At 38.4% G+C, this 15,478-nt stretch overlaps 2 protein-coding genes across 2 annotated transcripts in view; one reads left to right on the forward strand and one right to left on the reverse strand.

Annotated features, from left to right (window-relative positions):
* The first annotated feature begins 534 nt into the window (after window positions 1–534).
* Window positions 535–7,142, forward strand: LOC115779952 (somatomedin-B and thrombospondin type-1 domain-containing protein). The gene is given in 5 exon segments (XM_075074367.1): window positions 535–539; window positions 1,892–2,047; window positions 4,735–4,917; window positions 6,787–6,838; window positions 7,029–7,142. Coding segments are annotated over 5 exon segments (510 nt in total).
* Window positions 7,143–13,364: 6,222 nt separating this feature from the next.
* Window positions 13,365–15,478, reverse strand: part of kcnb1 (potassium voltage-gated channel, Shab-related subfamily, member 1) — a 30,934-nt gene continuing 28,820 nt past the window's right edge. The window contains exon 2 of the mRNA XM_030729539.1: window positions 13,365–15,335. Within this exon, the coding sequence (XP_030585399.1) occupies window positions 13,452–15,335 (1,884 nt within the window). The 3' untranslated portion in view covers window positions 13,365–13,451. The remainder of the gene's footprint in view (window positions 15,336–15,478) is intronic.

Here is a 15,478-nt window from a genome sequence, read left to right on the forward strand (position 1 = left end):
CAACCAGAAAGATTAGTGCTGAGTATTTTTGCATTTTTGAAATAATACTGATTTAGCAAAATAAGAAAGAGCTCACTGAAAGTTCTTGAACATATTCTAAAACCTCTAAACTCCCACAGATCTTAGACAAAAGCAGTGGCACTGAAGGTTAGTTGCAGTTACCTAGCAAGATAGAGTTTAATTTGGTTCATTGAAGGGGTATGATTCACTGATAAGATTTGGTCCCAGCTCTACAGCTGCTCAATAGAACAGCAAGAATGATTAAATGAGAACATAAGGAGATTATATCTATGAACTATAAATCTCTGCACTCTTACTCATGACCCACAAAGTCTGCTTGCTGTGTATCACGTTCCTGTTTTCTAGGTGAACAGTGCAAGCCTTGTGTAGTTGGCACGCGAGCCAGTTTTATCATCCCATAGCAGTAAATGTTGTATGTTTTGACTAATTTCACTTCTTATAAATTATTTATAAGTAATGAGATTATATTATGAGAATATTTGAGCAATAAAATATGGAATCTATAAAGCAGGCATGAGGTTTGTTGTGATGGATTATCTAAGTTTGAGTCTATGTAAAATTTGCTTTCATACTGGAGTGTGAACTAACGAGAGGATGAAGGCAGTAAGCTACAAAACAAACGCAGGTAAGATAAAATGCATCTGCACGTGTTTGTACATTAGATTCTAAATTGGGACACTTTAAAAAAATGTAAAGTTACATTTGAGGCTGGTATTACTTCATATCTAGCAACTGTACAACATGTCACTTGTGCTGGTTTAGCAATTTGTGATACCTGAGTATTGGTATGCATGAGGGGTGCGGATCCGGTGCAGATCTGTGTCTCATTATTTGCTTCCCCTGGTGGACATGCATGGATAACAAGACATTTTCGATTAGTATTTAGCGCTATTACGGTAGGGACCCATTCAACACTGGGCTGTTTCAGTCTTTTGGGATCTTTGTTAATTAAACTCCAGCTCTGACAGACTTATTTGACTGATTGAGACGGCCTCAGCCACATATTAGATTCAAGTAAACTTTTGAATATATATTTTAGCACAAACTGAGAAAAGCTGATTATTAAATGTAGAATAATATAATGAAATAAATGGTTGGCATGGAAAGGATGAATTATCATAACAAGCAACAACCTGTTTCATGGATTCCTTCTTATTGACTTCAGACAAGTTGAGTCAAGTCACTGTTCTTTTTTTTATGTATATATTTGTTCTTTTTGTATGAATAACCTCAGCCATGTTAGTCCAGCCATTTCAAATGATGCGACACCCATGGGCCAGAGAGGGTAGCTGCTTTTTAAACACATCATTAGAGAGCCAGGGAACGGAGGGAAATTAATCATCTAATTTTTCATCAAACAGAAGTCCTGTAATTTTTTTTTTTTTGCTTTTATATACGCAATCTAGTTGATGAAATCTCAAACAGACAAATGCAGCTTTGTTGGTGATAGCTTTATGTTTTTTTATGCTACACATACGGTTTTCTTTCTTATCTCCATACATTATTGTAGCTGTGTAAGAGCAGCTTCAGTGCACGCCATGAAGCAACAACTGAAATATAAAAGCAAAACTTTTGAAAATAGACTTAAAGTCAAGTAAAACAAGTCATAACTTGCATTTCATTTGGCTTCTTAGTTGATGTCATGAGGCTAATTTGTGATAAGGAGTCTGACAGGACAATAGGCCTACTTTAGACTCCCCTAGTGAATAATGAAGACTGGGCTGTTTTTCAAAGGCATTCAAACTGTTGCACAGCACATAAGGTTGTTGGGGTTAGTTGTGATGGTGTTGTGATGTCAGTCCCCACGAACCACTGTCTCATTGACTTTTGTTCAAGTGTATTTATTCCTCTTCGCTTGATGTCTGACGAGCTGTCCTGTTGCATATCTGTGCTGCACTGGCCGGGATCCATCATGAATCAGTACAGGATGGAGATCTGACAGATCATATGGCACCTGTTACTGCGACCAAGCCTGCCTGTCCACTGCAGACTGCTGCCAGGACTATGAGATTACAGGCACCTTGAGGCAACTGTTTGTTGTGATATAGCGCTATATAAATCCAACTGAATTGAATTGAATCTCCAGGTAGGTTTCTTTTGAGAGAGGAATATTATTTTGTCAATATTTATGACACTAATATCTAAACTTTAGGGCCTATAAATCTTGTATGATATTAATACAAGAATGATTTTAAAGGTCATGTGCAATGCACAGTACTATGTATCCAATAAGCAATTTTATATGCCTGTGCTGTTTTATTTAAAATTTTCAGATTTTATGAAATTCAAATGATAACTTGACCTGCAGATGCATAAATTCTCCAAAGACACAGTCTTTGGTCTTTCCTCTGCTGCTTTTTGTGATATTCTCTTTACCTCAGTAGTGTCCTGTGTGGTGAGTGAGTGGACAGACTGGTCAGAGTGTGCTGAGCCCTGCAGGATTCTTTATGCAAACTGTCGGAAGGAGCATGTTGGCTATGCAGCGTACTAGTCCTAGCAAAGTCACTGTAAGAACTCATTTGGTGAAAACAACGACAAAATCCACCTTAATCCTTCAGTAGATCCATTTCATGTGGGTGGGTGAGAATAATTTTTTGTGACTTTTTGAGAAACAAAGAGTCACTATATATAATTATTTTAAAGATATCCATCTGAGGCCTCCTTTTGTCTCATATCTAATAATCTCATAACTGGCAAAAATTTGAGAGGACTCAAATTTAGTGGACTCAAATGCAGACTTAGAGACAGCTGATGTTGAAGTTTAGAAGGTTTATGGATAAAGTGTTATGAGCAGAGCTGTTTCGACAACATCTTATTTCCAACCAACTTGATGAAGAACAAGGGGGAGCAGATTGTGAAGAGTGTGCAGCCAGGTGTTAGCAGGACTTTCTCTATTTATAGGAATCCAAATGGCAAATCCAAAAATCCCTCCAATCAAGGAAACTCAAAGACATGGGTGGAAAACTGGAAAATGACTCAAAAAGGACGACAACAGCACATATGATTACCACTTCACTGAACAGTTTGGCAAAGAACTGGTAGAAGAATGATCCTTAAGTACACAGAAAGCTTGATGAGGAAATAGTGAAAAGGCGTACTGCATTTAGCTCAGCTGGAGTTTGATTGAGGGGACCACCTCCAGGCAGTCCCAGAAGAACAGTAGGACTCACCCACCTGAGAGGAAAGAGAAATAAGGAGGAGGTAGAGCCAAAGCAAGAGAGAAAAAGCAAGACCTGATACTACCCAGACCATGACAAACTGACTGTTTTTCTGAAATCTTTGATGGCATGCTTTGGCAGACACCCAGGTTAATATCCAAATTGAGGCTGTGCTACTTAATATTTATGTGTACATGAAAATAAAGACATTTGCCAAAGTTGCCAAAAGAAAAAAGTTTACAGCGATAAGCTGCAACAGTTCTGTTGCAGTTTATCGCAACAGAACTGTAATGTCTGTAAGAGAAAAGAAAGTTCACTGGTCCTCAAAGCTGTGTATCTTTTTGTTTTGTTTTTTTAATTAATTGTGAATATTTCACAAAAATGTATACCCTATCCAGTCTTTAAGTGATGACGTAGAATTTCATTTCCGGGTCCAAACTCTCCTGTGTTCAATACTCAGCAACGCTGTATGACTGGGCTGCCATTGCTGTTCATTTATGGGCATCTGGACCCAGAAGTGACGTTGGACTTAAAGACCGGATATGATAATATATGACAATCATAAAAGCAGACCTTTATTTATTTATTTTTTTGACCAGTAATGCACAGCTTTTGACTGGTTCACTGTTGCCCCAGCGCAGTGTTAAAAAAAAAAAAAAAATCTCTTAAATGTTAATTCAGCTGTAATATGAACATGTGTGAGAATTAAAACATGTTACACACCATATTGCTAAATCAGAAGGCAGACCATCTACCATTCAAACACTGTCCACATTTTTACTATTGTCATAGAAGATAATCACAACACATCAAAGGCAGATCAAGATCTATGTATTTCTTGTCTGTGTATTGTCATTTCATATTTATCAGTAAAAATCTGGTGGATATAAAACTGCAGACAGTAATCATTTTATTCAAGTCAATAGTCACTGTAAAGAGAAACGTTTTTGGTTTCATACATCATCATATTGCAAAGAAAAAGTGGGAAGAAGATGGTGCATCATGAGATCTTGTTTGTGTAGGAGTTGTATCATAGCTGTGTTTACTAGCATACTGTATGCAGTGCAAATTACAGACAATGCAGGCCAAACCAAACCAAAAGAAATCACTTGAGGAGAGGTGTGATAAAGCCTCTGAACAGATCATTTGTTGTCAGCTTGAATGATTGCTATTATTCTCCTTGTTAAGTGTGATTTAAATGAAACAAAAAGTGCAGACCTACCTGATTTATTTTATTTTTATGTTCTTTTTTTTGAAAATGACAAAACAGAGCACCTCCACCCATGTAAAACTTCCCAGCGCAATATGACTTGCAAAGTGTATTGGAGCATGTGGTCCTATTAATGTTTTTATCATGAATGCTTCCTCTGTAGTCTTATTACCTTGGGTGGCCATGGCAACGCTAGGAAGAGAAGAAGTGTCCCTAACAGCAGCAGTGTGATAGGTTAACACTTAGAGACGGTCAACAAAAATGTGAAATGATACTTCTTTGCTTTTCTTTGTTAACTGCATGCACATGTGTAGACCTGTGTCTGTGTGTGTTTGTATAAAATAGCCATTGTGTCCAGTTCCAGTTGACCTTTCTAACAGAAGGCTGCCAGCAGAGTGAGGGCCCACATACCAGGTGGATGCAGTACTAGAGGGAGGGGCACCGCGTGTGTGTCGAATGCCAGCCGCCTGCTGTCGCTGCTGGACAGAAACACTTTGCTGGAGATGGAGAGGGAAACAGCATGGACAGGTAAAACTGGAGAGAATGTGGTTGAAGGCAATTTAAGCATTTTGCATGAAAACATCACAACTAATTGCCTGCTTTGTTTCACCGAGATAGACAGTCAGCAACACTGAAGTTTTTCAAATGTAAGCCTGAGTTGTTAAGGGACTATAAATAACCAAGTGAGATAGTCGAGCCTGGCGAAGGGTTTATTCCTAGTAAAGCTAATATTGAAAGTAACCTCAATGATGTAAACAAGAAAAATGTAAATTCACTACGCTAATGTGACCTTTCTGCCACTCACTTCATTGAAGGGTTATCTTAAATGCTCCTTGTCTAATTTCTATTTGAATCAGACTGCAGTTCCATTCAATACTCATTCATTCATTCATTCCATTCATTCACTTCCGCTTATCCTGTTCAGGGTCGTGGGGGGGCTTGAGCCTATAATTCAATACTGTAAAAAAAAACAAAAAACAAAAAGCTGAGAAAACTCAGAACTATCAAGGCAACATGATTCAATTGATTTCTGAGTTTTTAAAGCTTTGACAGTTGTTGACTTTACTTTGAAAAAGTTCCGAAAACTTGAATTTTCCTGTTCACCTAATTACAATGTACACACAATACAAAACACATTATTCCTGTGGGTTTAACACTACCGTTTCAAGTTTGGCCCAGATTTTATTCCAGACGCTCTTCCTGCTGCAAACCGCCCATCTTCCCATTTGAATGGGCAGGCGGAGTACCCTGAGAATCTACACAGACACCTTGCTTGTGACTGCTCCACATGAGGCTGGGTTTGTGTTTCTTCCTAGCTGCAAACTAGAGACCTTTTGTGTGTTATGCAAATGTGCCAGTTGTACACTATCATAACTATCATTTCAAGTATATTTGTGTTATTATAACCACATCTAAGGAACGCTGAATAAATAAAATGAAGCTGAAAGTTAGCTGAAACATTATGAGTTAGTAAATTCACCTCATGGTAAAAGGCCTCTGGTTTGCAACTGGGAGAAAAGACAAAGCCAACTTTGAACAGGTTTACCACAAGCTAGTGATCAACAGTCCCGTACCTGGATAAATGGGAGGGCTGCGTCTGGTGTAAAAGCAAATATGCAGATCAATCAATAAGGCAGCAGCTAGAAGCTGTAAAGGCAAAAGGGGTTTTTCTTTTCCACTCAACAAGAATTGCTGAGGTTTTTGAAGGCAGAAATTCATGCCATTGAAGCTAGATTTTTATTGTTAACACATTGAGATTAGATGAACTCGAACATTCAAGTTGCCAGATCTCTTAAAGTAAAGTAAAAAAGTCAACAACAACAATTTTAGGATGTGAAAACTCAAAACTCTATTCAGCCATGTTGCTTTGATATTTTGAGTTTTCTTAACTTATTATATTATTTAATTTTTTACAGTGAAAAGGGGTTATTAAACTAGGCACTCAAAGCAACACCTCACAGTATAAATAATTTGTAAAAATCAATTAATTTATAAAACATTAACAAAATATTATACATATAGATGTTTTGAAAAAGCAGATTTAATAACCCTTGTGAGTTCTGTAATTGTTTTTTAGAATTGGCCCTAATAACATAAAATACTAACTCAAAAAAGGCACAATACAATACAAATATTTGTATATCATGTAATTGCATAATAAAAAAAACAAAACACCAAAGACTCGTTCATTCACCTTTAACCCTAACCTTTTGTAAACAAGTCCATATTCTTTGTGTTTGTATTTAAATGAGAAGGGAATGTCTGCATGTTTTCATACCTACTGTAAACCCAGCTAACACGTGTTGTCCTGCATAGAGGATCCTGAGACCTTGTTACTGCAGCATATGCATGGTTATGCATGCCTCTGTGTCTGACTCAGTACCTGTGCACCTATAGGGTCTGCATTTTGAAAGGTTCAGAGGTAGCTCAAGTGCAGCTATACTCAGTTGTGAGGGAACAGTCTAGTTCACGTTTCCAGGGTTTGTTTTTTGTTTCTTATCCCAGATCACTGATATGAGCCCTATCATTTTGGCCTAATTGATAATAGTGACCACTTCCACTAGATGGCAACATTGCTCATAACTTGAATTTAAGGTGAAGTCTTGTGACCACTAATTCCTCAACCCCCACCCCCGCAGAAGTCTCTCCAGTGGCAGGCAGTAGGAAACCCTAGATACAGAGGGGTGTTGAGACGTTTGGGGAGGCTGGGAGCTTGCTCCTGCTCAACAGTCCACAGCTTCCTCTTCATCTAATCTCCTCCTTCTTTCTGATGGCCTTCATCATGATTACATGATTACTTAGAAATGTATAGAAACAATTACATTTGCTCAGCCAGAATAATAACACTGTTTAGATAAAGAGTGCTGATCAATGCACAATTGTACCTTTTAAGTCACAACTAGATGACTTAAAAGGTACTATATGTATAAATGATAAATATGTGCCAAGATGTTTATTAGATTCTAACATTAGTTGAGCTATTTTGGTGCTAAAAAATAATAATGAAATGAAAGCCAACAATTCTTAATCAAAATGTAAAGTGATCTGATTTATTTCATTTTGAGTCATTCAAGGGAAACATTGCTTTTTATTAAGAAATAAAAATATCTTGGGACATTGAGACACTTTCTTTTAACATGAAAAGTACTGGCTCTGTGTGAATCACAACCAGTTACAACGCCAAAGTTACAACATGCACTGAACAATAGAACATTTATACAGAAACAACAGCATAGAAAGTCAACAGGTAAAAATGTTTTTCTTTTTTTTTTCTTTTCTCTCTCTTTTTTTTTTTTGTTTTACAAAACAGACAGCCTCGGGACCTACAAACAACATTGTATAAGAGCTGGCTAAGGTCATTCAAATATCTTTTTTCAATTCCCTGGAAACGGTATACTTTACAAAGACCGATGGCTTAGGCAAGGTTGGGGTCAATTCCACTGAGAGCTTAAATCATAGAGGAAAAAAAAAAAAAACAGTTTAGGTTTTGAATTTGCACTCATCTCATGCTCTAATACTGGTCATCATTATAGTGCCACGTGTGGTGTGTCTTGTGCACCACCTTGAATCGACCCCAACCCTGTAATACAGTGTTTTGATTCAGAGAGTGTGGAATAGGTCTACTTGCTAACGCAGTAGCTCTCACCACGTTTTGGGAACTATCACGTGTCCTTGAAAATATCCTGTGGGGTTTAAAGGAAAAAAAAGAAAAAAAAAAGAATTGAACTTCCTTATGTTAAATTTAGCAGTTAGCACAACAATCAAATTCTATTTTAGGTTTCAAATAAATGCGTTTACTGTACAGTCGGGAGTCAGAGGGGACAACTGGGGATTGTACTTATAGAAATCTTTAATAATTTGTGCTCTTAATTTTAATTGGTATCAATAAAGAAGAGGTAAAAGACGTCACTGGATTGTGTTGTGTTCATAAAGAATCGTGGTTTAGTCCTTTGATTCACGTCAGATTTCTCCACAGGGAACCTCTGTGAAATTAAAAGGACTGTTATACGATTAGATTTCATTATTTTTGAACGGCTTGTGGGAAAATGTTTTGAATTAAAATGTTCAAGTAAAATGAAACAAGGATGATGATGAAAAGCAAATTACATTTTACTATTATTATTGTTATTATTATTATTAATATAGTGGCATTGTGTCACAGTATCACAGTCTATGAAATTAACCATCATATCTGATGTTTCTTTGTTCTATCCTTTCTAAAAGCTTAACAGTAACAATGCTAGTGTCAGGATTTCAATACTTGTGTGTGTACGCACATGTGTGCAATTGTGTGATATTTTTCCTCAATAAATCTCAGGTCTCTATAATAGTGCTTGCTGCCTATTCATGATCTATTGATTGTCATTACTGTTGAGAGATATTTCAGTGAAGAATGGTCCCTGACTACAATAATAAAGAAAACATAAATGATAGGACAGAAGCGCACATGGTGCTTAAAGAGGTGTGAGCTGAATGCCCTTTATAGTTTATGTTGAAAAATACAAAATTGGTGTTTTAAAAATTATTTAATTCACCCTAAAATATGTGTCTGGTGGATATTGGTTTCTTCTTGACTTAAGTAAAAAAAATCAACATGGACATTAAAGTATGATAAGGTAAACTAAGTTGAAATGTTTGTTTTTTCTTGTTGAAGCTGTCTATAAAAAGAAAAGAAACTCATCTGTTGGACCAAATGTATCATATATTCCTTTGAGAGCTGAGCCTATGTCACTTCAACCTCAGAAAAAATGTGAAGCATTATACACGCTTACTGGACAGTATACAATTATGGATGACTATAACCAAAGGAACATTACCAGAGACCATCTGGGCCACGTTCAATGCCTACAGTCAACTGTTATGCAACAGGATATTTTCTTATAACAAAAATTGATTTAATTCACTCTGAAACAGCTCTTTGTGGGTGATTATGAGTCGATTTTTAAACCCTCTCTATTTAGGATTTTTTTAAAAATTAATATTATCATTTGTCAACATAGCTTCTAATATTAGCAGGTACTTCAAACCAAGAAAAACATGAAATAAAAATAACAGCTGCACACATTAGAAAAAAGTGTAATACATGGTGAATCAAGGAGATGAAACTATTCTTGGTACAATTGTCTGCCTAATTATACTAAACAAAATTCATAACATGCTCCTCCCATATCTCGTTTCCTAGCTATAAATAAAGCTGCACTTCAAAAATTTTGACTAAAATCCTATTTTCTCATATGATTTGAACATTTTCTTTGTATTGTGATCTGTATTACTGCTGCATGTTACAGTCAGATCTGCAGATAGAATATAAAGAAAACAAAAGCAGGATTCCCTCAGCCAGCACATTCAAACTGGAAACAGAGTCCATACTTTTCCATTAAGCAAAAGCTACGCTGCTATAATGCCCCAGCTTTACAGCAGTCTCACTTTCACTCACTCACACACACACACACACACACACACACAGTTCCCTCTGCTTCTCACAGTCATTGGTATTCCTTTCACACCTCAGGTCCTCTCACTATGGAGGAGCAATATGAAATGGTTCAACTCTGCGATTAAAACAGGAAATGAAATCGGGATTTGTGATTAGACTCTAAACTACAACACTAAAACAATGTGTGTCAGTCAACTTAGGCTGAATAAATTCTGAAAAAATAGATTTATTATAGTGCAATGATCTCATTTGCCTAGATCTATTGCTAGTATATTTGTGTCAGGAAATGTCTGAAGTTTTTTCTTTTTCTTTTCTTTTTTTTTTTTTTCTTTGACAGTATATTTTGTTGGCACTGAGGTTCTTTGCTCATCTTGTTAACATTTGTGAAAGATGTGATGACAAGAATTTTATAGACATTACAAAAACCTTGTACTTATGCACTTTAAATTAGATTTCAAGAGTTTGTGGAAAGATGCTTTATTCTGTAACTCAACTTATGTTAACATGACTTTTATGGGCGGAGACCATGGATGTGAAATATGGACTTCTCTTCAAGGTAAAGCCCGTGCGTACATGACTGAAATATCTAATATTTCTAATGTCCATTGGTTGCAACCCCCCCCCCCCCCCCCCCCCCAAAAAAAACAAAACAAACAAAAAATATAGAAGTCTATGAAAAAGTTAATCTAATGATCTCTTGATTTATGACCTTTGTAAACGCTTTCCTGGTGAGTTCATGTTCTCAATCCATAGTTTTAAGTTATATTAATATATCATGATGTTCATTTTGCAGGACAATGGACAATGCACAAGAGAGGTGAAGAAGAGACTGCAAACTGTGAGTGTAATGGGTGATTTGTAGGAAGGTCTCACTGCAAGATGTAGTGAGACCTGCTATGGTGTGTAGTTTGGAGATGGTGGCAGTGAGAAAAGACAGGAGGTGGCAGAGTTGAAGATGTTCATTGGGAATTACCAGGATGGACGGGATTAGAAATGAGTATATCAGAAAGACAGCTCAGGTTGAGCAGTTTGGAGACAAAGTTAGAGATGCGAGGCTGAGATGGTTTGGACATGTGCAGAGGATGGACAGTGGATATACTGGACAAAGGATGTTGAAGATGGAGATGCCAGGCAGGAGGAAAAGAGGAAGACCACAGAGAGGATTCATGGAGGTAGTAAAATAAGGCCTGTAGAAGGTTGATGTGACAAAAGAGGATGCCAGGGATAAGGTGAGATGGAGACAGAAAATCTGCAGTGGCGACCCCTAAAGGGAACAGCCAAAAAAAAAAAAAAAAGAGAGAAGAGTTATTGATGCTAATTTTAATGTTAATTTTGTAAATTTTGGTCTTATGGTCCCTTGGATTCTTAGTCACATCCAACCCTCGCTCACCTCCAGTTTCAGAACACCAAGGCAGTGATGGAACAAAATGCTTCAGTCCATGTCCATGTTTCATATCGTCACCCTCTTAAAATAATGGGCTAAGTCATTTTTTTCAGAAAAGGCAAATAAACTGAACCAAACATTATTTTTCCCTAAATTATGATAATTTAGGGAAAAATAAAACTTTTGTTAAAAAATGAATTAGGCCACTATTTTAAGAGCGTGTGAGTTGTAAAGTGAAACTAAGATCACGAGGACCATTTCTGTTTTGCGTCTCTCACCGTGTACGCTCTGTATAAAGGGTGCAGTAATTCTTGTTTTTAAGTGTTAAGTGTTATCCTCTCTATACTATGTAGCAGTGTAAACACACAGATCAATAGAGAACACATTGTGTTTGCCAATCCAGGGGATAACAGCCAATATATTAAAACTGAATTAATAGAACTTCTGGGATGCTACGGAAATTTTGAACATAAATAATAAAGTACAAAATCCTTACATTATAATGTTGCATTTACACAGTACTCATGAATATGCACAGTGAGGAGTGGCTCTGCTAACATGCAACTACTGTTGGTACGTGTCACTTCATGGGTTCATGTCTCCCTGTGTGCGATTTGTAAATGTGTGTGAGCATATGTTACATGCAAGTAGACCTTCACCACTCCAATTAACAAATCACTGCTTAGCTGTTGCCAGCATTTGAGGGCAATGGCTATCACCATGGAAACTAAACGTATCTATGGTATCCTGAAGATTGTCTTCAATACCTGTATGTATAGTTTACCAGTGTGTATGTGTGCACTCATGCATGAGTTTTATTAGTTCTGGCATTTGCATCTGATTAATGGTAAGCTAGACCTGGTTGTGGATGGTGCTGTTATAGTTTTTTGAAACAAATCAGGGGTTGGATAACTCCCCTGCTTTTGCTATGTTATACATATATCATCCATGCATTTGTGAACAATTTGGCTGCTTTCATGTTGGTCAAACTAAGGTTAATGCATGCTGAACAACTGCTCTAAACATCATGTCAGTAGATTTCAAACATAAAAATATCAGAGGATTTCCTTATATATGTATTATTTTTTTCATATTCAGATGATGGGCAAGCAAATCATCATGTTATAATATGTTGAGTGGCTGGGAACATGCATGCTTTCATAAATGTGCACTTCAGCATAATTCTCTCTTTTTTTTAGCCCATGTCAAAAGATGACAGTTGTTCCACAACTATCATCATTTAAAAAGGATTCTGATATGCTAAGAAATCTATCCATCATCTATCATTCACTCTCACCAAAACTTGTTAATGTGAGTTAGCAAAACACTGTTCAAAAAAGAGTGGTCACGATGCATGATGAGCTGGAGCAGTGTCTGTGGTAAGACATTGAACCTCATACAAGATAACTGTTAACATGTGGTTATGACAGAGCAGACCAGAAATGTACTTATTTCTAAAAGGAACTTTCTCTTATCTATAGAAAAATAAATCAGGCTAGACAATCTCAAGAGTGTGTTTACATGAATTATCATTTGGCCACTCATTACTGTTCACTCTCTCTCTCTCTCACACACACACTCACACACACACACACACACACACACACACACACACACACACACACACACACACACACACACACACACACACACACACACACACACACACACACACACAAGCAGACATGCACACCCCTAAGAATGTAAATGACTAAGGCCAGGTTTGGGAATGGAGGGCACAAGTAAGTAGCTTATAGGCTTCTAGGTCCTCTCCTGTATCTCCAAGACTACAAAATCAACAGGGACTTAGTACTGGAAAGCGGCTGCAGGTATTTTTGTAGATAACCCCCTGCAACTAAAACCATCATTTAGCTGGGTTTCGCATTTGTAACTACAGCTTAATTTCTCTGATGACTCTGCATCTGTGAACAGACCCATTGGCTACTTGGGAGTGCTCTTTTGTTTTGTTTGTGTGAAATATCTCCTTATAGGAATGAGCTGAAGGTGGGGCAGTGACATTCTCTAATTAAGAAATGTTTTTTTTTTCTCCCAGAGTATTCACCACACATGTTCACCCAAGGCTTATTGCCCAGTGGCATGCTCAGGTAATTTGTGAAATGTTTTAGTGAGACTGTCTGTCTCTCCTTCCTTTGTCTCTGGCTTGGAGTGTTTAAGCCTGTCAGGTGTCCTTCACAAACACTCTGTCCCAAGCTTCCTGTTAGCTTTTGCTTCACTCGCACCTCAGAGGCTTTTATCCAAAGTATGCTGACGTCCCCTCTCGGCCTTTGGTCTACGTGCGATCTCTGGTCCTATGTGATTTTCATGAGCTATCCCACGAATCCCTTCTAGGGGGAACAGACAATTCTGACCCAGCATTTTCTGGGCTGCTTCTAAATGGTTAGTGCCCCTCTGGTAATTTATGTTAATGCTGCGCTTTGGGCTTGCATCAGCCAGGAGGCGCTCAGAGGGACTGGTGTCAGAGATGTCGCGGAGGTGCTCATCATCGTCTGTATCGGCATCAATGTATTTGCTGATGGAGGAGTCGTGGAAAGTGAAGACAGTTGGGGCCAGGGTAGTGCCTTCTGGAGACTTTGGTGGTGTCCTGCTGCTGGCAGTAGTGTACGCAGACGTTTCAGGGCTTAATAGAGAATGGTCTGACACAACTGAGCTATCTGAAAGTGGGGACAGTCCGGACTCCCCATCACTGCGGCAGCCTCCTTTGGGAATGAGGCTTTTTGAGGAGTTTCCAGAAAAGAAGAATTTCCTTGTGTTGTCTGAGCATGTGGACTTTGTGACAGACATGGGGGTCAGCATGGGCTCACGCTCCCCTGTTGTTTTTGTACTGTATGAGAAGCGGTTGCTTTCCTGAAGACCAAGGTCCATTGCAGGACTATGGGAAAAGCGTGGATTCTCCTGGAAGTCTGTTGCACAACTAATGTAGCTGTCAATGCTGGACAAGCTTTTCATGTCTCCAATTCCATCTCTAGTTCCTAGTACTGGCTGTCCATGATCATGTATAGCTCCCAGCTCTATCTCATCCCTCTGTTTGCCAGCTCTGGAACCCCTGTCTTTAGCATTGAGGTTGGGTTGTGACTGTGTCTTTGCCATCTGGTTGTACATCTCTTCTAGTTTCTGAACATTTAACCTCTGGGGACTGGTGGCTCGGCCCTTGCTGGGAGAGCCTAACTCCTGGGCATTGAAAGAACGGTTTGAGCTTGTCTCTGATGCAGCCCTCTTGGGAGTCCATTTCCACCGACTAGGCGAGAGGTGGTTGTCATGAGGCCTTTCACTCTTCTCTACCACCACATCCATCAGCTCTGCACTACGAGCAAACGCCTCTTTCAAGTTCATTGAGACAATACTGCCATTTCTCTTTGCCCTTTCTAAGGCCTCCCTTCTTTTAAGGGCTTTTTCTTGCCTCTTCTGCTCCTTGTAGAATTCAGAAAAGTTATTTACAATAATGGGAATAGGTAGGGCAATCACAAGTACTCCAGCTATGCAGCATAAGCCGCCAACAATCTTTCCCAAGAGAGTTTTGGGGTATATATCTCCATAGCCTACTGTGGTCATAGTAATTGTAGCCCACCAGAATGAAGCTGGAATGCTTTTAAATTTTGTATCCTCTTCATCTTTTTCAGCAAAAAATACCAGACTGGAGAAGATCATGATACCCATGGCTAAGAAAAGAATGAGCAGGCCCAACTCATTGTAGCTCCTCCTAAGGGTGAAGCCCAGAGACTGAAGACCTGTAGAGTGACGAGCCAGTTTCAAGATACGTAGAATACGCATGATCCTAAAAATCTGAACCACACGCCGGACATTTTGAAACTGTAATACACTCTTGTTGGATTCTGTTAGGAAAATGGTGACGTAGTATGGCAGGATGGCCAACAAGTCAATGACATTTAGAGGACCCTTAAAGAACTTCCATTTATTCGGGGAGGAAAGGAAACGGAGCAGGTATTCCATGGTAAACCAGGCAATACAGACAGCCTCCACGTGAGCAAGTTGAGGGTTGTCTGTGGATTGGCCAAACTCATCTGTCTCCTGCAGCTCTGGTAGGGTGTTCAGAGACAGGGCAATGGTGGAAAGCACAATGAAGAGGATGGAGATGATGGCCAGTATCTGAAAGACAAAATTATACAATATGAGATTTTAAGTTTCAGATAATGGCTTACACGTTTGTCATGTTGTGTTATTGAAGACACTCAGGCAGTTAAAGATGGGAACAACCAACTGGCTGAGTACCTTGAAAAACTGTGCGCAAG

The sequence above is a fragment of the Archocentrus centrarchus genome, chromosome 5 (assembly GCF_007364275.1).
Source record: "Archocentrus centrarchus isolate MPI-CPG fArcCen1 chromosome 5, fArcCen1, whole genome shotgun sequence".
In the NCBI taxonomy this organism is placed as follows: domain Eukaryota; kingdom Metazoa; phylum Chordata; class Actinopteri; order Cichliformes; family Cichlidae; genus Archocentrus; species Archocentrus centrarchus.